At 41.6% G+C, this 22,935-nt stretch overlaps 3 protein-coding genes across 3 annotated transcripts in view; 1 reads left to right on the top strand and 2 right to left on the bottom strand.

Moving 5' to 3' along the window:
- Positions 1 to 5,626, bottom strand: part of zgc:85777 — a 19,352-nt gene extending 13,726 nt beyond the window's left edge. The window contains exon 1 of the mRNA XM_032534935.1: positions 5,401 to 5,626. Within this exon, the coding sequence (XP_032390826.1) occupies positions 5,401 to 5,601 (201 nt within the window). The 5' untranslated portion in view covers positions 5,602 to 5,626. The remainder of the gene's footprint in view (positions 1 to 5,400) is intronic.
- Positions 5,627 to 6,652: 1,026 nt separating this feature from the next.
- Positions 6,653 to 7,848, bottom strand: gngt1 (guanine nucleotide binding protein (G protein), gamma transducing activity polypeptide 1). Its single transcript, XM_032534938.1, has 3 exons — positions 7,577 to 7,848; positions 7,346 to 7,444; positions 6,653 to 7,105 (listed from the first exon to the last, which is right to left on the bottom strand). Exons 2-3 carry the CDS (start codon positions 7,439 to 7,441, stop codon positions 6,980 to 6,982), a joined length of 222 nt encoding a protein of 73 aa, XP_032390829.1. The 5' UTR covers positions 7,442 to 7,444; positions 7,577 to 7,848; the 3' UTR covers positions 6,653 to 6,979.
- A 1,611-nt stretch (positions 7,849 to 9,459) lies between these two features.
- Positions 9,460 to 11,584, top strand: tfpi2 (tissue factor pathway inhibitor 2). The gene is made up of 5 exons (XM_032534936.1): positions 9,460 to 9,610; positions 9,825 to 9,995; positions 10,323 to 10,502; positions 10,811 to 10,984; positions 11,192 to 11,584. The coding sequence occupies exons 1-5, from the start codon at positions 9,538 to 9,540 to the stop codon at positions 11,272 to 11,274; spliced, it is 681 nt and encodes a 226-aa protein (XP_032390827.1). The 5' UTR covers positions 9,460 to 9,537; the 3' UTR covers positions 11,275 to 11,584.
- The last annotated feature ends 11,351 nt before the right edge of the window (positions 11,585 to 22,935 follow it).

Below are 22,935 nucleotides of genomic sequence, written 5' to 3'. Positions count from 1 at the left end.
TCTGTTTAGCTCGCCTCTGGCCCGCCTGTATCAGATACACTGATGTGATTGGTGCAGCTCGCCTACAAGGGTATAGTTAATGAGCAGCAATACTCGATGCCAAAGTAACTCGATGAGCAAATTCAAATTGTGCTCTCGCAAGAACTCTGGATTTCCACTGTAATTATTCACTATATACAACACAACGTGGATGTTTTTAACCAGCCTATACAGAATATGATTTTAATAACTTATTTATCTCCAAATGTACCAGTTTTGTGCTCATTTGTATCACAACTAAATACAAATGAAATAATGAATTCATAAGAAATAATTAGTGTCTTGGTTTTGTGAGATATGGCCAATAATGCCTGCAAGTAGTAAGGGTTGCAACCTAGCTTTGGAATAGACTTTGGAATGAGTAAACCTTGATGCCGTGACTTATTTCGAGCACCTGGAAGTGGTCAACATCTGGAGAAGCACTTATGGTACAAACCTTGTGAAACGCTCATACAGTGCTATTTTTAGGGAACTCACATAGAGAATAGGCTAAAGATGTAGATTACAGTCCATGTGGTATTTAGTTGTCAATTCTTTAATCAATTCTACCTTACACAGCAGAATTTGTCAACAGGAAATGTTAGTGCACAGGACATCAACAGTTTATGTAAGTGTTGTACCTAACATTTCAACCAAATAAATTAACAAATAAATATCTAAAATAAAAATGTATGAGCCGTGACTTTCCTTTCCTGTTTCTAGCTGGATGCTTTTCAATCCAAACTAAAATGTCCTCCAACAAATGGATTTGGACTTGTAAGCCAAATTACTGTAAACAACTACAGCAGCTTTGCTTCTGGTGTTATTAACTTAATACATAAACATATCTAATGGGCCATGGTTTCATGCCCATGACAATCTGCTCTACAAATGTGTTTCTCTGCTCAGTACAATATGCTCTAAAAAGTGGGTAAAGCCCATGAAAAGTAATGATTAAAAACTAAAGAGGTATCCAACAAATCGGAAACATTAAATTCAAGCCTCAGCCAATAAACCATGTGCAAAATGTGGATTGTGAAAAATATATGCTATTGAATTATTCTTTCATGAAGCTATTGTTAAATCTTTGCTTTCGAGTGAAAGCACAATCAACAATGACGACCAGGCCTGTGTTTTACCATTTAAACTAAAAAAAGACAAAGTGCAGAAGAAGAATTCACAGGCATTTTTCCAGTATTGCAAAAAATGTGTGTTGGAAGGAGAAAAGGATCCTTCCAAAACACACAAACCCAAACCGGCCAACCATTTGACCAGCCAAAACCAACCTCACTGGCTGAGAAATATCTAACTAGGAGGCAGACAGGAAACATGGACATCTTTTTTTTCCGCTTACAACAGAAAACAGACACTATTTTCGACAGATATACGGGGCACAGGCCTTGGCCTGAATGTTGAAATGAGATGTGACCGAGCTGTAAAAAAAGGCAGGTAGGCCTACAGTGGTGTGAAAAAGTATTTGCCCCCTTCCTCATTTCCTGTTCCTTTGCATGTTTGTCACACTTAAGTGTTTCGGAACATCAAACCAATTTAAACAATAGTCAAGGACAACACAAGTAAACACAAAATGAATTTGTAAATGAAGGTGTTTATTATTAAAGGTGAAAAAATCCAAACCATCAGGCCTGTGTGATTGCCCCCTAAACCTAATAACTGGTTGGGCCACCCTTAGCAGCAACAACTGCAACCAAGCGTTTGCGATAACGTGCAATGAGGCTTTTACAGCGTCCTGGAGGAATTTTGGCCCACTCATCTTTGCAGAATTGTCCTAATTCAGTTACATTAGAGGGTTTTCGAGCATGAACGGCCTTTTTAAGGTCATACCACAACATCTCAATAGGATTCAGGTCAGGACTTTGGCTAGGCCACTCCAAAGTCTTCATTTTGTTTTTCTTCAGCCATTCGGTGGTGGACTTGCTGGTGTGTTTAGGATCATTGTCCTGCTGCAGAACCCAAGTTCGTTTCAGCTTGAGTACACAAACAGATGGTCGGACATTCTCCTTCAGGATCTCTTGGTAGACAGCAGAATTCATAGTTCCTTTTATCACGGCAAGTCTTCCAGGTCCTGAAGCAGCAAAACAGCCCCAGACCATCACACTACCACCACCATATTTTACTGTTGGTATAATGTTCTTTTATGAAATGCAGTTTCCTTCTACGCCAGATATACTTGGACACACACCTTCCAAAGAGTTCCACTTTGTCTCATCGGTCCACAGAATGTTGTCCCAAAAGTCTGGGGATCATCAAGATGTGCTGTGGAGAAATTGAGACGAGCTTTGATGTTCTTTTTGCTCAGCAGTGGTTTTCTCCTTGGAACTCTGCCATGAGGCCATTTTTGCCCAGTCTTTTCCTGATGGTGGAGGCATGAACGCTGACCTAACTGAGGCAAGTGAGGCCGCAGTTCTTTGGACGTTGTTGGGGGTTTTTGTGACCTCTTGGATGAGTCGTCGCTGCGCTCTTGGGGTAATTTTGGGCGGCCGGCCACATCCTGGGAAGGTTCACCACTGTTCCATGTCTTCGCCATTTGTGGATAATGGCTCTCACTGTGGTTCGCTGGATTCCAAAGCTTTGGAAATGGCTTTTTAACCCTTTCCAGACTGATAGATCTCAATACTTTCTTTCTCAATTGTTCCTGAATTTCTTGGGTCTCGGCATGATGTGTAGCTTTTAAGGATCTTTGGTGGACCTTACTGTGTCAAGCAGTCCTATTTAAGTGATGCCTTGATTGTGAACAGGTGTGGCAATAATCAGGCCTGGGTGTGGCTAGAGAAATTGAACTCAGGTGTGGACAACCACAGTTATAGTATGTTAACAAAGGGGGCAATCACTTTTTCACACAGGGCCATGATGGTTTGGATTTTTTTTCACCTTTAATAAAAACACCTTCATTTACAAATTGCATTTTGTGTTACTTGTGTTGTCCTCGACTATTGTTTAAATTGGTTGATGTTCCGAAACACTTAAGTGTGACCAACATGCAAAGGAACAGGAAATGAGGAAGGGGGCAAAGACTTTTTCACACCACTGTACTTGTTCCCCTTTGACCTGGAATAAAACCCATCTATGTTCAAAGTTCAAATCCTGAGGAGGGAAAGGGAGGGATGACTAGCTGATGGAAAGGGAAACAAAAAGGTCATCAGGGAGTGAACCTGAATCTCTATTGTGGACTATTTGTGTTGCATACCAGAACAATTTCCCATTACCCAACTGTCAAGTAGCAGGACAGGGTCAGAACATTGCACTCATCAGGTCTTACAAAACTTCCAGTCTGGAGTGATTTCCCCCTGGCACACTTCATTAAGACTGGGCCAGCCCAAATGGTTGCGTTAATGTGTATTTACTTTGATCACATTATACATTTGTTAAACATTTTGCAATACCATTTCCATCCCTTTCAAATATTAAGTTAATTTCTCCGGTTGCATTATATCTATATTGTCTCATAACAGCCAGTTTTACAAATTATCAGCAGGGCTGCCAAGGTCTGGAACTCAGAATGAAGTCTATATTCTTACATATATTTTCAGGTCATTAATTGACTAGATTGGCAACGCTCATTCACATCTTTTTTTATGTATAAGTTTCAAAGTTAAAATATATTAGAAAGTTGACTATATCACAACATAAATCATGATTAGGATTATAAAATCAAATATATATATATATATATATATAAACATATCAATGAGGGATATATATATACTGTATATATAAATAAATAAATAAAACACAGTACAAGACTATAGATGCAAATCATTCCCCCCTATTGCCAATAATAACTGCGGGATAACCAAGCAGTCAATTCACGCAGTCAGTCTACATCACAATTGTGTAAATGAAGAATAAACCAGACTCCTAAAGCAGGACTTTGACTTACAGTGGATCAAATCACTGCATTTTAAAGTGTTGACAGTTTTAGAGTTTCATAGCAGAGATGAAAAGAGTGTACCACACCTACAGTCTCTCCCTCACAGCAACATGACAATGGGCCCAAGTCTAAGCACCACGCTATGTAACACACACAAAGCTACAAGAGTCAAAATGCCCCCCCCCCAAACAGAAACTTGGTAGTGGAAACATTGGCACTATAAATGTCTGACCTTGGACAGTCACTAAAGGATTTCCTATAACCCTATTTGTATACAATGTATAAACACTCATTATCCTTCAGTGATTTCTTTTAATAAACCATGCTGTCTCAATTTCCCTTTCCTGCACTGCAATTAAATTTTTGTGAATTTCCTTTTCACATTTTCATCCTTCCCATTATTCCCAGTGGTCGTTTATTTTCAACCTCCTGGCATCCTTTTGAAGGTTTAGTCACACAACATGCTTCCCCCCATTTACCACATCTTCACTCCCTGCCTTAAATTAGCCACTTGTTGTTATTTTTGCAGTCTCTGTCTCCAATGTCTGTCTAGTAATATATCATAAATGAGTCATGCTGATTGCTAATGGTTGCTTTGAAAATGTACTACCATAATTTCTAACAGCTGATATTTAGTTTTTCAAAAGTAACAGCCCTTTATGTCCGATAACTAGCAGAAAAAGGCCAGGCACAATAAGTTGAAGTGGAAGAACCTGGGAAAAAGAAGACATATTTCTGTCTTTGAAACCTACCATTGCTCAAGTGAAGAGCAAATAATCGGCAGCCTTAACCCATTTCACAAAATCTACTAAATAATACTGGAGATATCCGAGTAAAATACTAAATAAAAAGTCAATCTGGCCTTCTCTTTCTGGAGATCAAGATAACAAACTACTGTTAACACATTCATATTAAATACCCACACCAATTTTTGCTTATGGACATGGATATTTCATGGTTTTAGCAATTTCATTAAAATTCCTAAATCACTTTGAAAGTCAATGACCAGAAAAATAATACTCAAATGTGCAACTAAAGATCTTTGGCTCTTCAATGAGGGAGATGTAACATATGATTCAGTGTCAAATATAAACAAACATTATATGTGCTTTGACTAAACTACATTGGGTTTGTGCAGTCATTTGAGGATGACAGCTTTTCAATAGAAGTAGCAAACGACAAAACAATGTTCAAATTTCGTGATAGATTTCTTATCGGTGAAGCTACAGGCCGTAATACAGAGCAGCTTCTGCAGACATCAACAGTCCAGTCAAGGGGAACTATAACAAGCTAGCAAAGTGACCTCTCACCCACTTTTCTTATACAGCCCTTCCGCTGCTTCTTACAGTTACATTAAGCGGAATAACACTGCTGCTTTCTAACAACCTACCCGGGTATTTAAATATTCACCAGTCGCTTGCTAGCTAAACAAAGCAAAACGTTGCCATGTTTGCATGGTAACGTCATAGCTTGCTACATTAGCTCCATGTTACCTTTCTGAGGGACTCCTTTAATGCAAAGTGTTCTTGTGTGTAGATTAAATGGTCACCCAAGGTCTCTGGGTCACCTGACGTTACGGGTTTAGATGACACCTTGTCAGACACCGACCGGACACCAACAAATGAGGTCAGTTTGTAAAAATGACGGCTGTTGACTAGCATGTTACAACGGAGAGCTCCTTTGCGCAGCGCCATCTCTGTTGACAACAGTTCAAGAAAGGTTGACAAACGCTTGTTTGTGCGTGCGCATGCGCACACTGTGACGGCAATTTCTAACCCACTTTGGGAATTTTGGGATAAAATATTAACCGCAGCGGGAAATTTAAAGGTTTGCAGTGTTTGGCTTTCCGCCGGATTGCGACATTTAGGGAAAAACCACCAATAAACAAACAGAAAATGGGTAACCCCTTGCTTTAAAAAAAGCCTCCACAAGTACAGAGAGATATCTTGTACCCCTTGTTTGGGACCCACTGCTCAAGGACCTTGGACATAGGCCCACCAACCCACAGGTTGCAAGATTATTGGGTGGGGTTGGCGGAATAGGAAATAAGTGGAATACACAATATAGGCCTACTACTACTACCTCTGCACAAAATGACATATTTTTTCCCCCTAATCGTTGCTATTTTATTGTAAATTACTGGATGTCTTCACCTCCTTAGACTTCTAAAAATCACTGAATGAATCAATTTAATGAAACAATGTTTGAAGGGAAATCACTCTTTGATGGTCTTGACTCATGCAATGTGTGGCAAAGCATCACAAATCATGCTTTATTTGAAGTGGTCATGAGGCAAAACGGTTAAAAACAACCAATAGATGATGTTTTTGCCCCGTTATTAAAAAAAATGTTATGCGGCCTACAATCTAAGAAATAAATCCATAAAATAACAGAAAAGGTACTAGCAGCTCATTACACAGTCTGTCCCGCAGTAAAAAAAAAATCAGTTTATTAAATGGTTTACCTACATTTTAAAAGCTGTGAATGTTAAATAACCGTACTTGTGTTTGCAAGTCATTACTTGCCTACATTTTATTCTATTCCAGGCAAAAATATGTTAAACTAGGAAGACAAGACCTATAACTTGTACATTAAGGTCATTTAATCATGCTACAGAATGTTAATGATGTCCTAAAGGTATTTGAGAATATGTTGCATAAACTTAAAAGCCACTTGAGTTATGAAGATGTATCTGTTTCTCTACTCTGTCTATGACCTAAAACACAGTAAAGAATGGAGACAGGCTGAGTTATAATCAAGCACATTTAATGACAGTTGCTTCTGTGTATGAAACAGAAGATGGGCCCATTTGCTCAGACCATATACACCGCATGAGAGAGAAATATATAACCCTTGCCAAATACAACTGTCATTTATAAATCTTTTCAAAGAAAAATATACAAGGCTACAAATCTGTCCAGAAGATGGGGAATTTTTTACATGGATACTTGTGAAGTTTTTTACATTTATTTCTTTATTACTATGTCCTCTAGTCTCCAAATCCATTTCTTGTGGGGAGGGAGAATGTCCTTGGGTGCTAATCTGAGATATGAAGCGCTTCTCAGGTTGAGTCTAGCAGATGACACAGCCACCTTTCTCCTTGAAGGGGTTCTTCTCTTCTGAAATGCCTTTGACGAGGGTGTCTTCATCCTCTCGAGCCTGAATATAATCCTTGATTTCCTCACAGCATTTCGATGTCTAAAGTGATCAGACAAAGGGGTTTGGAGACTGTCTTATCCAGAAATGTTTTTTTTTTTCAGTTCTAAGTGCTGCTCCTGGTAGCATTAAGGGTACTTTATCCAATTACATTCTAACAGGTTGACAATTATTATGTTTTGCTTGTCAAGAAGAAAAGTCTGAAACCAAATGTATTCATTGGTACCACTGAGAACAATAAAGACACTGACATATTCATCACTTCCGTGCAAAGAAACTTACCAACCACCTCTCAAGTTTCACTTCAAGTTTTTTTTGGTTCAATTCCATCAAAGCCTTGTCCTTGTCCGTCAGGTCATCCACATTGATAACTGGCATTATCTGTCAAAAAAAGGAAACGTTCACCATTTTTTGCTAAATCGTCATTGCCTCTTCCTATGATGGATGTGAAGTCTCAAAGGTTTGTAAATTACACTGCACAAAACTCAGTTGAAAGAATATAAATGTACTCACGGCTGCTTAAAGGGTGCAGTCCTACACCCCTGAAATCCTTCTGAAGAATCCCTCTCCTCTCCCTCAATCTGGGTTATAAAGTAAGTGCATAAACAATCCTAATCTGCTAATCTGATTAAAACAAGTCCCCATGGGGTGATCAAGTATCTGAAGTATGCTATCAAAGCTGAATCACACAGGTGTCTGTGTGGGTTATTTTTGAATATGTTTAAAACAAGGAGCTGTATGTAATGTATGTTGCAGATTATATTTGGATGTGTGTTGTTTTGACTGTGCTTCTTCCCATATTCAGAAAGGGGTTATGGGGTGGTGATTCATGTATCAGGTCACTTTGATTAGACGGCTAATCTGTATTTAGCCTCCACCTGTCAAGATGGAGACACATCATTGTTCTGAACAGGACTGCACGGTTGTTTTCTAATACATCACATAACATCCTCAACATTCTACTTTGTATTATTTAAGCTTTATCATTTTAAGAATCTATTTATCAAGGGTGGCCATGCCAAAGACAAGCGGCAGCATCCATAAAAACACTGGCTGCAGTCAGAAAACACAAAAAGAGACAAAACAACAACAAAAAAAGGACGTAAATATCAATTAGAGGGAACTCACATTTCAAAGGAGAAATTTACAAGAGTCAGTTTCAAACAGGTAAATTAAATAAATCCTTCCTCTAATTCTTTCTGGATTTAAAAGCCATTACAGTAATGAATCAGTCTGTAACAAAATTAATTATAGGCTATTCCACGCAGAAGGTGCAGAATACTTTAGCTGCAAACAACCAGCATGATAGAATTATGCAGATATGTAACAACAAAAAGCTTTATTTTATTGTCCTTTTTTACTCAAGTTTTTCGAATTTGCTTTCAAGTCTAATAGGGGCCTTGAGCGTTTGGTGCGAGACATCACTGTTTCCCTGGAAGAATGTTGAAGGTGGCTGCAATTATTAAGACAATGAAAGATAATGTAGGTCACACGGCTTGAAATGTACACACAGTGCTTTTAGGCTTTGAGTGAACACAACATGCTACTTATGGAGATGGATGCTATGGCTATTAGCCTACTAACATTGTTAAGGCGTGCACTTTTTATTTAGGACAGTGTCACTGAAGGTGGATCACACTGTCTTGCAGGTGTGCCAGAATTTTACAGGTGCAAGGTCAGCTGTCACTAAGCGTGCTGGGGTTGACCTTCGACATCACACTTCACAATTGTGTGTATACGTGATTAATATTACCTTCAACACACAGTGTTCTTGTGGCCGGGGACAGAGTCGTTAACATACAGCACATTATATTGGTATTGACCCTCCATATCTGGAAGAGCGAGGATGCAGATGAGTATTGAACGGAAATTGCAGTCAAGGACAAACAAGTTTAAAATAATGACTGTGTGTGTGTGTGTGTGTGCGTGCGTGCGTGCGTGCGTGTGTGCGTGTGTGTCTGTGTGCGTGTGTGTGTGTGTGTCAGATCCAGTCAGCCAGGCATGTGATGGGAACTTGGCTGGATGGATCAGACAAGTAAAACTGTGAATTTGCAATGTTAGTGTTTCACAAGACTGTCTGAAATTACAAAGATGCTGTGGAGTTACTCAATCTCCGTACATCATCATCATCATCATCATCATCATCATCATCATACTCATCATCATGCTCATCCTCATCCTCAGAGACCAGTGAAAGCAGAGAGAATGTAACTTTCTCCCTTGTTATTTCAGTTGGGTTAAATATGCCCTTATAGTTACTACATTACAACAACAGTCACACTACACATTGTTACAACGTAATAACGAACCATGTGATGTCATTAATGAATTCATCACCACCAATCTGGTTGCACTGTAGTATGGAAATGAGTCATTACATCCACGCCCCTAAAGTTCCCCTGGGAAACACTTCAGTATAAAGCTGGTTGTGGCTGGGATAGTCGGCAAAGCGGAAAAGACTTGAGTTTTGCACAATGGAGTTTTGCGTATTAGCGCTGTTTACACTTGTCTCCTCGTTTTACAACGTGTTGGCGTTGTCGCCTAAAGGTAACCTAACATTGTGTTTACGTCGTTTCTTCAGTGTTTTACCGAACTCTTTAAGAACACTTACAACAAGTCTTTATTGTTGGCCATCATATGACCACCTGCGTTAGACAAGTTTTCAATATAGATCGGTGTTACGCGCAGCAACATTTAAAGCTTTTAACACTTTTTCTATGGTGGTTTCGTGTTTGAGTAACAATAAATGTGCTGCTTTCAGACGTGTGTCTGCTTCAAGTGGACGAGGGACCTTGCAGGGCAGAAATTGAGCGCTACCACTACAACACTATTACCCAAAAGTGCGAGATTTTCTACTATGGTGGGTGCCAAGGGAATGCCAACAACTTCAAGAGCTTCCAGGAGTGCCAGAAAACATGTTTCAGAATCCCAAGTAAGTTCTCAACATGATAAAGGTGTGGTTTTACCCTTAGTGTTCTCTATGTAGGGAACACAATGGAAATAAGTCTTTGGGCTTTATTGGGTCATCCAGGACAATTTATGTATTTTAATATATGACACAGAGTACTGTTTGATATTCTATATTTAAGTGGTTAAATAAAATCAATCAATCAATTAATATGTAGCCTACATGGACTACTAATCAATGTAGCATTATTTGATTAGACTTAACGTGAGTTCTTTCTGTGTATTGTAATTAGGCTACAAGGATGCCACTTGATCTAATCCCAACCTCAAATCTGGTCATTGTTCTCCCCAGAGGTTCCTCAAATCTGCAGGTTTCCTAAAGAGGAGGGACCCTGCCGGGCCCTCTTTCAGCGCTACTTCTTCAACATGACCACCATGCAGTGTGAGCTCTTTTATTACGGTGGCTGCCAGGGCAATTCTAATCGCTTCCAAGACCTCACCTCTTGTCAGGAGTACTGCAGTCCACGAAAAAGTTAGTATAAACTTTTTTACTCTGACCTGCTGCCACTGAGTCATCCTGAAGTGTTGCTCACTGGCATCTCTGATACAGTGTGGCGATGCACTGAGATACCAGACATGATTTCATTCCAACACGTTTGAGCTATATTGTTGAAAGAAGAAACAAACAAGCGTTTTAGGTGCAATTCAGACGTACTACTGCAAGAACTTCGCACTTTCAGTATGTGTGGAAATGATGCTAAAAAGCAATCAAAGACTCAGACGGTTCTCCTCTTCAAAGATGAGTGATGGTCTTTTTGTGCTTTGTCTCTTATTTTACAGCTGTTCCTGTGCTTTGCCTGGACCCTCTGGACAAAGGGAGGTGTTCAGCCTCCATTCCTCGGTATTACTACAACACAGCCACCAAGATGTGCGAGGAGTTCATCTACTCAGGCTGCGGAGGGAGCAGCAACAACTTTGTCTCGAGGCACAACTGCATGGACGTGTGTGCTAAAGGTGTGTAAGGGGGGGAGGAATGCATGTGGTGCACTGTCTACAATGAAGCCTATAACTGAAGATGATCATTAAAGGAGAATAATAATGCTCTGCTAATTACATTATCAAAGGAAACCAAGTAAAATCGGACTCTCTGCAGTTATATTTGCTTTCTTATGAGTATAGGTTGTCACACTAATCAGTTGTTTTACACATTTTTTGTTCCAGGAAGGAAAAAACACATGAGCCATGGAAAAGGTCGTCGCATGAGACAGAATAGAAATAACCGCATCACTTTCTTGCAGGCGTAGAGGTCTGACACTCAGGGATTCTCACTCGGACAAGCCCTTAATGGAAACTAGCATTTAACCAACAGACTGATCTTTGTTGTTACTGGAAGAGTTATAGTGGCACATACACTACATTTCTACTTTACATGTATGTAATGCTCAATGAGCAATTTCAAATGTGATTTTACTGTATGATGTCCATGCAGTTTTTTACTACTGCACTTATGTTCCTCAATTGTGTGTTTTGATACTGTATGTATGTTTTCTATAAGTATAATCCATTATGATAGTGAACTTTTTTATTTGCTGAATAAACCCATTTTTAATAAAATATACAGAATTTTACAGTAGTGTGCCATTTTATGTGCTTTTATGCTGCTGATGTAAATTGTGTGTTATTTGAATAATCAACTAATTAAAAATGTGTTGCTTACAACTTTATTAACCACCACATATAACCTTTAAGAGTGTCCTACCAAAGCACAACAACACTGCAGGCAATAGAAAACAAAAAAAAACAGGCTTGGCTGTTTCCTTCAATTTCTCACAGTCACTTTCACTTTATCTTGAGGCCTCTTCCATTCCTTACTAATGCTGCTGTCTACCCTCCTTATCTGGTAATATGAGGCACTCAAGCCTATCTCGTTGCTTCAGCATAGCCTTGAATCAGGAAGGAAGCAATTATGGCGCAGCAAACGTGACCGTGGCAGGTTCATTACGTTTCTGCATGTTTCGTGGAGAGTTTTACAAAATGTGAATAATGAGCTCCTATCTTCAGCTATTATATGTAATTATATTTACATATATACAATTATATATTCAATATATATATACAATTATAACTACAAACCAGAATGCATCCATGCACAAAGCATGGTAAGATATTGTATGGACATATATTATTGGATACAACTTTCCCTTTCCTTTGATCAAAAATTTCTCAGGTAATAGTACGTATTACAAGAAAATCCAATTGCTTTGAAACCCCATTAAGGGAAATATGCTATCAATTCAAAATATGATGTGTTTCGACTGTCCTAAATCTCTAATAGTTCCATCTTCTATAAGGCGCTCTGTGATTTTTCACTACAATAAATATTTATAGAAGATATCAAAGGAAATTGCTCACCCATCCAGCTGGGCTATACATAGCAATAAAAGGTAATACATCTGGCTATAGCCCCCCCCCCCCTTGCTATTAAGCACCAAAGCTAAATCATCTACTCAATAGCGATAAGAGTTGGGATGTCATCCTAACAGTCTGTACGCTACTCAGCTTCTCAAAAGCCACATAATCTTGAAATCATCATTACTGGTGGCTTTGGGAAATTGAGGTTAAGATTTATTTTACTTTCTGTTTCTTGTACTACTTTTCTTCCCTGCCTGGACTTTTCAATCAATAAAATATAAGTAATAGTATGTTTCAAAGGTGTAGAGGGAGAGAGGCGTATGGAATGTCTTCCACTGCAGGTCAGTGGTGGTGCATTACAAAATAAGCGTCGTACAGTAAAGCATATTTTAGGAAATATTATGTATGACACTAAAACTGACAATAATCAAAAAATCTGAACCTTTTGTTTTGAGTTCAATAACACCTTGCAGCAACATATTCTTATGGGTTATTTTGAACACCGAAACACATGGCAAATGTGTAAGATGGCCCATATATTCAGTTAACTTTTGATTGTACAAAGCTCTGTCTTGAGGCATTAATAGGTGGCTATATACCACCGGCTGCAAAAGATCTGGTGTAGTTCAGAGGGCTTAATGTAAATTGATGCTCCTCCAGTTATTTCATTAGCTACAGTGCATTAGGCGGGGTCATTTAGTTTCCCATTCTCATTGGTGATTAATGGACGTTTAAGCATGCTTCACATTTAAAACAAAGAATTATTCCATATAGGATGCTTTGGTTTGTCAGACATTAATACTGTTTAGTAATTTTTAAGTTATCAAATTAAAATACTGATTTCAAATGAAGTATGTGTATAATGTCTGTGTACTATTAAGGGGAGTGTCTCAGACGCCCCCTGGTGGCAGATTCACACGTTTTCACACATACACACATTCACACATACAGTATCTAACAACAACAACAACAACAACAACAACAACAACAACAATAACCCCCAAAAAGCAACGTTTACAATTCTATTTTGGGGTACAAGTATGGGTAAATATCCTTAATTTATTTGTAAAAACAAAAACAAAACTTTTAAATAATACCAATCTGGAAATAAATTAGTTTTATTTTTCTGACTGCTTCACAGTAATTAAACTGGCAAACTGCACATACAACAGATTTTGCAGCCACCTGTAGTCACTATATGTTTCAGAATATTGGAGCAACCCACACCATGTAGCTCAGGTGTTGAGTCAGCAGCATTCTTCTACTGCAATCTGTTTCTGTGGGTGGATGTGGTTTGCTGAATTGAACACTGCCTTCAGAGTGCTCTCGCAAACCACCGGGTGGAGATCCAGCTACATGGTTTAGAAGTTCCCTCTCTCTCTTTTTTGGCACAGAGCCAACTCGTCTTGTGTTTTTATCGAAGAAATCGGACATTTCAAAGATTGTCAAGCAGCGATTGAATATTTTAAAGACACAGTTCCTCAAGAAAAACAAAATCCCAAAATGATATAGTATTGATTTCGCTTTAGACAAATCAATCTTGTCCAATGTGTGTCCCCAAGGCCAGAAACAGGAAATGCATTTCTGCTATTAGTGATATTATCAGCAAAGCAAACAGCTCTGTCGTATATGTAGAGATTGATGGCTGACTTTGTTGCTGCTTATGAAAACTCCTTATCTTATGAAAGAGGATGTGAGCGCTAAGGTTTATAAATGCTAGTGCTGAAGAGAAACCAATTTCATTAGATGTAAATGTGCCTTTCTATGTTTTATAAGTCCTTCACAATTTTCTTTTGTGTAGAATGGCTGAACCTTCTGACATAAATTGAATTCCGGACACAGGGGTAACACACTGCAGGCACATTTTTAGAGTCTGGTCTTTTTAAACTGTAGACCAAACATCTCATGCTCCGACATGGCATCAGAGTTTCCCCAAAATCCATCATCCTCTGTCAGGTCAGCTGCAGTCCTTCCCTCACACACCTGATGCATCTGGTGTTGTGAATCTGGGCTGTTCGTCACTGTCCATCTGGCTGCCAAATACACGTAGCTGTTATTTAATTAAACAAGTCAGACTCCAAACTCCGTACTTCTGCTTCTGAGATGTTTTGGAAGCCTTTGCAGATTGTAAATTGATTCCCAGAGTAACACCAACAGAAAGAGATTCATTTGTGTATGTTGCCTGTGCAAGTGCAAGTTATAAAGGCTCACTAATAGTCATTACACCACTTTCCCGCTTCTTAAGCCCTAATGTAATTTCACCCTGCCTTGGCTACGGTAATGGGGCAGTAATTGATTGTTGAAGTGAATACCGATTTCTACAGTTGCCCATATCAGATTTTAGTTAATAGAAGGATTCTAATCTATTATATAAGAGTTCAACATTTTAAAATATTGACCACACCCTACCCTCTTTCCATAGGTCTTCACTGTAACAACCATACTGGGCTTTTGTTGTTTGACAATACCATCTATTTCGCAGCAGATGACTCATAGCTGACTCATAACATGTACCGATTCACCCTCCTGCAAATGTGCCAGAATCCCTTTCCATCAAGGTTAACAGGATTAAAAGTGATTTGAGCAGAACGAACAAATAAAGATGCCTATTTTTCCCTAGGCCAGATGATGATTTCTTTTTCTTTTTCTTCAGACACACTTGAAAAGCGCTGAAACAAAATAAATAAAACATGAATACATCAACCTGAGCTGGTGCTTCTTCCTCTACTTCTTCTTTGCATGTATGCTTTAATTACCAGCTTCCCAGAGGTTAAAGACTTTATATTGAGCTCCCCGTTCAGCAGTTCTCTACAGTCTCTGCCCTGTTGGCAACTGAATTTGCAGCTTAATAATAGGTTTTTAATGTATATTAGATTTAGAAAAGCTGATCCACCACATGCTGTCCATAAGAGAGTTGAACAGAATTCCCTGAATGAGCACGTTGTATGCAAATCTGTATTTTGCGATACCTGCTGCAAACTAAACAAGATTATATATTGTGGTAATTCATCAAGGATATGAGCAGACACTTACTATGGTACTTACTTTACCATACAGGTGTATGAGAATAATATTAACCAACTAAACACACTGCTAAGACACCAGCAGTGCCAATAATAATATAACTGGCTCTGTCGGGTGTCACATCAATCAATCAATCAATCAATCAATCAATCAATCAATCAATCAATCAATCAATCATGTCTATACTAAAAACTTTGAAACAAAACCTGAAGAAAAGGATAGTAAACAATATGCTCTACACAAAAGTCACACAACTTGGCAACAAAGTATCAGTTCACAAACAACAGTACAGCTCTCTTGAACCTGTGCTACTTGTGTGCAGCAGAATTACATCTTGAACACAATACTGACATATTACCACCTCATGAAGTTGAAATGGCAAACTTGTTGGCACATAGTTGCTCAGCTACACATCAAGCAGGTACAGGGCAGCATTAACACTTGCTATGGGTTGAATGTACAATATTCACACTTCTCCTGGGTCTGTTTAGTTCTCCATGAGGTAATATATGCTGCTACAGCGGCTGCATGCGCCACAATGTTCACCAGCTGGTTGCTAACTTTGTCTGTCTGCTGTTTGGTGCTAAGCAGCAGTGTACAGTGGCTTAATGATTATTGAAAACAGTTGCCTTTCGTGGCTGGAAATGGAGTTTAAAGCAGTGAAAGTAAACCGAATCAGTCATTGGTCACATTGTTAATATAAAAATATTAATTATAGCAGCTTTGATTTTTAAAGAAATTACCCTGAAATAAAATGCATGAATGTGGCTCCAATAACATTGTACAGCTCAATCTTTCCTGCAGCAGCGAGAGACTAAAGGGGTAATGCAATTTAGAGACAAATCCTGGAGCTGCTCCATTGAAACTGAAGAAGCCAGCAAGCATGGTGATTTTACTGAGATATGGGCACCTTGGCTGAATGACTGCCACATTAAAAGCCGACATTTATGAATGAAATGTCCCAGACAAGTGAACCCACGGTCAGTCAGGAATTAAACTCCGAAAAGCGCCACCTGATGACATTACCCATTCATTCACCGTCAGATAATGTTACCCATAAAAGAGTGTTTGTACAAAATCAATGGAAATTCACAATGTTCTCTCTTTTATTAAGCATAATTAGCAGAAGCACACCATCGTCTTTAACCATCAGGGGGGCACAAAAATGTTTTTTTTTTTTTTTCCTGTCCAGAAATCAGTACTGATAGAAAGTCCCGTTCTTCGTTATATAGCATGATTTAGGGTCAATCTAATTGACTTATGTGCGTAGTTGACAAGGGCGATGTTGTTTTTAGCTTGGGAAGTTGACTAACATTTCCAGATTGTGTTTGTCCACTCCTCTCCTCCCGGGTGCATGTTCTGTCTTCTCTGCTGGTTTGAAGACAGCTCTGCTTGTCTGCAGATCTTCTGGCTTTAGAGATGACAGCCTCATCACGTCTTCAACTGTTATAATGTTTTATAAGTATGCAGCAACATGTACTGACTTGTCTGTGTGTGTGTGTGTGTGTGTGTGTGTGTGTGTGTGTGTGTGTGTGTGTGAGAGAGAGAGGAGAGAGAGAGAGAGAGAGAGACAGAGAGAGAGAAATGAGTGTTAAATTTGTGTTACCACGAACTGGAGACAAACAGCTGACTGTTTTATAATTGAGTGTAAAAAGAAGGCTGTGCAACTAAAACACAACAATTAGGAACCCTTCCTGTTTTTAAAATAATCCCAAAGGGGGTTGGTTCCCAAATATGTCTTCTGTTTTATACACCACCAGCTTCTAGATAGCAAGTCTAACTACCTGGCATCAAATTACTAGGCCTCTAATAAGAAAATCACCTACACTAGGTGAGTGCTTTATGCTATCAGGTATCTTGCCTTTAAATTTGCATCATCATACACCACACCTTTTTTTTTTTTTAAACAAATAAATAATAGCCCCAAGTCTAGACTAAATAGATAGTCTATCTCAAATATGCAGAAAAACTTATAATGGTGATTAATGGATATTTGACAACATACAACTCATCAGTTGTCCAGTGGAAAGCTTTCTCTAAAGCTTTGTTAAATACATAAAGAGCATGGGTTTTCAATCCACCTCTCCGGGAACCATCACCTTATCGTGGTGGAGAGGTTTGTGTGTCCCTATGAACCTGAGGGCTGTGTTGTCTGGAGCTTTGTGCTCCTGGTAGGGTCTCCCATGGCAAAGAGGTCTCAGGGAGGACCAGACAAAGAATGGTTCAAAGACTTCAATGGTTAATCAAGGAAGGGATAGAGAGACCCCGCCGAGGAAGCCCGGGCCCCCGTCTGGAGCCAGGCCCAGACGGTGGCTCGTGAGCGAGCGTCTGGTGGCCGGGTTTGCCACGGAGCCCGGTCGGGCATAGCCCGAACAAGTAACTGGACCTCTCCCTCCAGCCCATGGGCCCACACCTGTGGAGGATCCAAAGGGGTCGGTTGCGCTGATATGGGTGGCAGCAAAGGTCAGGGCTTCAACGGACCAGAACCGGGCACAGAGCTGGCTCTGGGGACGTGGAATGTCACCTCTCTGTGGGGAAGGAGCCGGAACTTGTGCGGGAGGTGGAGCGCTACCGGTTAGATCTGGGGGGGCTTACCTCTACGCACAGTCTCGGTTCTGGAACCGTTCTCCTGGATAGGGGTTGGACTCTGTCCTACTCCGGTTTCTCATGGTGTGAGGCGCCGGCGGGTGTGGGATACTCACAAGCCCCCGGCTGAGCGCCGCTGCGTTGGAGTTTACCCCGGTGGACGAGAGGGTCGCCTCCCTACGCCTGCGGGTGATGGGGGGGAAAACTCTGACTGTTGTTTGTGCATATGCACCAAACAAGAGTTCGGAGTATTCGGCCTTCTTGGAGACCTTGAATGGAGTCCTGTATGGGGCTCCAGTAGGGGACTCCATAGTTCTGCTGGGGGACTTCAATGCACACGTGGGCAATGATGGAGATACTTGGAGAGGCGTGATTGGGAGGAACGGCCTCCCTGATCTAAACCAGAGTGGTTGTCTGTTGTTGGACTTCTGTGCTAGTCATGGATTGTCCATCACAAACACCATGTTCGAACATAGGGATGCTCATAAGTGTACGTGGTACCAGAGCACCCTAGGCCAAAGGTCAATGATCGATTTTATAATCGTTTCATCTGATCTGAGGCCGTATGTTTTGGACACTCGGGTGAAGAGAGGGGCAGAGCTGTCAACTGATCACCATCTGGTGGTGAGTTGGGTCAGGGGGTGGGGGAAGACTCTGGACAGACCTGGTAAGCCCAAACGGGTAGTGCGGGTAAACTGGGAACGTCTGGAGGAGGCCCCTGTCCGACGGACTTTCAACTCACACCTCCGGCGGAGCTTTTCGTGCATCCCTGTGGAGGCTGGGGGCATTGAACCTGAGTGGACAATGTTCAAAGCTTCCATTGCTAAAGCTGCGGCGGCGAGCTGTGGTCTTAGGGTTTTAGGTGCCTCAAGGGGCGGTAACCCACGAACACCCTGGTGGACACCGGTGGTCAGGGAAGCCGTCCGACTGAAGAAGGAGTCTTTCCGGGATATGTTGTCTCGGAGGACTCCGGAGGCAGTTGCAGGGTACCGACGGGCCCGAAGGGCTGCAGCCTCTGCTGTGACAGAGGCAAAGCAGCGGGTGTGGGAGAAGTTCGGAGAAGATATGGAGAGACTTTCGGTCGGCACCAAGGTGCTTCTGAAACCGTTCGCCACCTCAGAGGGAAAGCGAGGAATCATCCAAGCTGTATACAGTAGGTGGACCTTGTTGACCTCAACTGAGGAGGTAATAGGGCGTGGAAGGAGCACTTGAGGAACTCCAAATCCAGCTGACACCGCCCTCTTTGGTGGAGGAGAGCTGGAGGTGATGGGGATTGTCGTCAATTTCCCTGGTGGAAGTCGCTGAGGTAGTCAAACAACTCCACAGCGGCAAAGCCCCAGGATTGATGAGATCCGTCCAGAAATGCTGAAAGCTCTGGGTGTGGAGGGGCTGTCTTGGTTGACACGCCTCTTCACATTGCGTGGAGTCTGGGACGGTGCCAGGAGTGGCAGACCGGGTGGTGGTTCCCCTCTTCAAAAAGGGGGACCAAGGGGTGTGTGCCAATTACAGGGGTATCACACTTCTCAGCCTCCCTGGTAAAGTCTACTCCAGGTGCGGGAAAGGAGGGTTCGGCCGATAGTCGAACCTCGGATTGAAGAGGAACAATGCGGATTCCGTCCTGGTCGTGGAACAACGATCAGACTTTCTCTCGCAAGGATCTTGGAGGGGCCTGGGAGTATGCCCAACCAGTCTACATGTGTTTTGTGGATCTGGAGAAGGCGTATGACCGGGTCCCCCGGAGAAATTGTGGGAGGTCTGCGGATATGGGGGAGGGGGGTCCCTTCTTAGGGCCATCCAATCTGTATGACCAAAGCGAGAGCTGTGTCCGGGTTCTCGGCAGTAAGTCGGACTCGTTCCAGGTGAGGGTTGGTCCTCCCAGGGCTGCGCTTTGTCACCAATCCTGTTTGTAATATTTATGGACAGGATATCGAGGGCGTAGTCGGGCGGGGAGGGTTGCAGTTCGGGGGGCTCGGTCTCTCATCGCTGCTTTTGCGGATGATGTGGTCCTGATGGCATCACGGTCTGTGACCTTCAGCACTCTCTGGATCGGTTTCGCACCGAGTGTGAAGCGGCTGGGATGAGGATCAGCACCTCTAAATCTGAGGCATGGTTCTCAGCAGGAACGATGGAGTCTTTCTTCGGGTGGGGAGTGAGTCCTTACCCCAGTGAAGGAGTTTAAGTACCTTGGGGTCTTGTTCGCGAGTGAGGGGACTATGGAGCGTGAGATTGGTCGGAGATCGGAGCAGCTGGTGCGGTATTACATTCCTTTATCGCACCGTTGTACGAAAAGAGAGCTGAGCCAGAAGGCAAAGCTCTCGATCTACCGGGCAATTTTCGTTCCTACCCTCACCTATGGTCATGAAGGCTGGGTCATGACCGAAAGAACGGATCCAGGGTACAAGCGGCCGAAATGGGTTTCCTCAGGAGGGTGGCTGGCGTCTCCCTTAGAGATAGGGTGAGAGCTCAGTCATCCGAGAGGAGCTCGGAGTAGAGCCGCTGCTCCTTCGCGTCGAAAGGAGCCAGTTGAGTGGTTCGGGCACTGGTAAGGATGCCTCCTGGGCGCCTCCCTAGGGAGGTGTTCCAGGCACGTCCAGCTGGGAGGAGGCCTCGGAAGACCCAGGACTAGGGTGAGAGATTATCTCCAACCTGGCCTGGAACGCCTCGGGATCCCCCAGTCGGAGCTGGTTGATGTGGCTCGAAAGGGAATTTTGGGGTCCCCTACTGGAGCTGCTGCCCCGCGACCCGATACCGGATAAGCGGATGAAGATGGATGGATGGATGGATGGTTTTCAATCCACATGTGCGTTAGCATAAACAGCATTATGCTAATGCATGCAATCAACCATTATGAGTTTGGGGGTCACAATCCTCAGTTGTCATTTATTGTCACAAGATTTAAGAAATCTAATAAATATGTAACAGTTTCCTGTGTTGCCTGAATTATGTTTTTTGGAGGACTCACTGGTGATTATAATGCCACTGTACGGTCTGAGTCACTAAAAAAACGCAAATATTTAACTTGTTTACGGTTACTGTCTAGTTGAGGTAGGGCTTTAAAGTTGACCTCAACTCAAAAATCATTTTGACACTAGATGGCTGTTTTCACATCCATCTGCTGGGGAGGTCCTCAGTGCTCAGCTTAAAGTGGAGTTCCTGTGGAGTTTTCTTGTAATCAAAAGTTGTGTTTACATTTAGTGTTACTCACCCAAACTCATTGGGTGTATCCTAGTCCAAGAAACGTGTCTAGTGCATTTCCTTCCTCATAAGGCATTTCAGCAGCTGAGTATTTTAAAGCCAGTATTGTTAACATCCATGTTTACAAGCTTGCAGTCTTCTTCTTTTGTGTCATTGCTGGAACATTGCGGCCTGTCGTGACGTGTCACCGCCACCTGATGATCAGTGGAACAGAGGGTGGTTGGACAAATCCACAAACACGTTTCATTTGCTGGGGCAGTTAGCCCCCCTCACATTTAGACAGATTTCCAAGTTCACATGTGGCTGGTTTAAGACGATGACTGATAGAGTAGTGTTACCGTAGTCACCAACGAAACTAGCACCAGGCTCACAAAACTCAGATCAAACTGTCAAACTAGGCGGTTCTGATCAAATATGAATCCTGATTCTGTTACTGTATTGCACTTTTCTTACCAAAAAAGTTTTCAGGTACACCTTGTTGTGTACTGTTTCAACCGAACCAGGAAAGAAAATGCCTCTGCACTCAATTGCATAGATCTACAACCAATCAGAGCAATGGAATATGTGGCTGAGGCCAGCTGGTAAATTCAACTTTTGCCAAATCCCGTAGGAAGGATGGCAAAAACATCTTTCAGATGGACAAATGCCTTGATCACTGTTTCTCTTTGAAAATGAATGTGCTGTCGATATCTTCTATAACAAACGCGATGGCGGAATCTACACATCTGAATTCTCCAGCGGCAGCCATCTTTGTTGTAAACAAATTCAACAAAAGCGCTCTTTTGTGTTGTTGATTATGTTGCTTTTCATCATCTGTCCATCATCTTATGAAACCCGCCCTGACAATTTGATTGGTCCGAACAGCTCTTGTTCGAGCATAGTTTCTCCACAACGGATCAAGTCCAGACCAAATTTCCTAACCTCAAATGTTGTGGGCGGGGCTAAATTTGGCTGGCATCCAGACTAGCGATGGCTAGCCTGGATGCTAGGTTTGACCATTGGTATAAACTCCACAGAGAACCATTAAATATAATACAAGCATGGTTTTGTGACATCACAACTGGAAGCCAGTGATGGTCCATGCAACACAAAGTGTCCAGCAGTTAAAATTCTAAAACGGAAAATATTCACATAATTGTTGAATTGCTTTTTTTGCAATAATATACTATAACATAATGAATACATGTTACTTTCTTTTTTAGGGGGAAATAAACCTGTACAAGACACATGTTAGATTTCCAAGCATGTTGTTTTATCTTAAAACATGTTTTAAGGGGTTCTTTGAGGTTATCTGCAGAGAGACAGCAAGTATCAACTGATACAATCTGATAGTGTGACAGTTAGACTTTAAAGTGGGAAGGAGGGATTTAATTAAATTCAAAACATTTTTATTTATAGTATCAAATAATAACAGAAGTTACCTCAGGACACTTTACAGAAACAGTAGGTCTAAACCACTCTCTATAATTTACAGAGACCCAACAATTCTCCCCAAGAGCATGCATTTGGTGTGACAGAAGACAGACAGGAAAAACTTCCCTTCAACAGGCAGATGCCCCCGGCCGACCCTGGCTCCATTGGTGGGCAGCCATCCGACGCAACTGTCGTTATACCGATTTAATATGGTCATTAGATAATCAGTCCGATAACAAAACAATGTAGGCTATTGTGTGATTTGTGACAAATCCTTTGACCATCAGTTAACTCCTCAATGCAGTGGGCCAGAGATCCATGCTGCATCTCCCCCC

Source organism: Etheostoma spectabile, chromosome 14, assembly GCF_008692095.1.
Source record: "Etheostoma spectabile isolate EspeVRDwgs_2016 chromosome 14, UIUC_Espe_1.0, whole genome shotgun sequence".
Lineage (NCBI taxonomy): Eukaryota > Metazoa > Chordata > Actinopteri > Perciformes > Percidae > Etheostoma > Etheostoma spectabile.
Note: the sequence above shows the minus strand (reverse complement) of the source record. Positions and strands in the feature narration are given on the sequence as shown.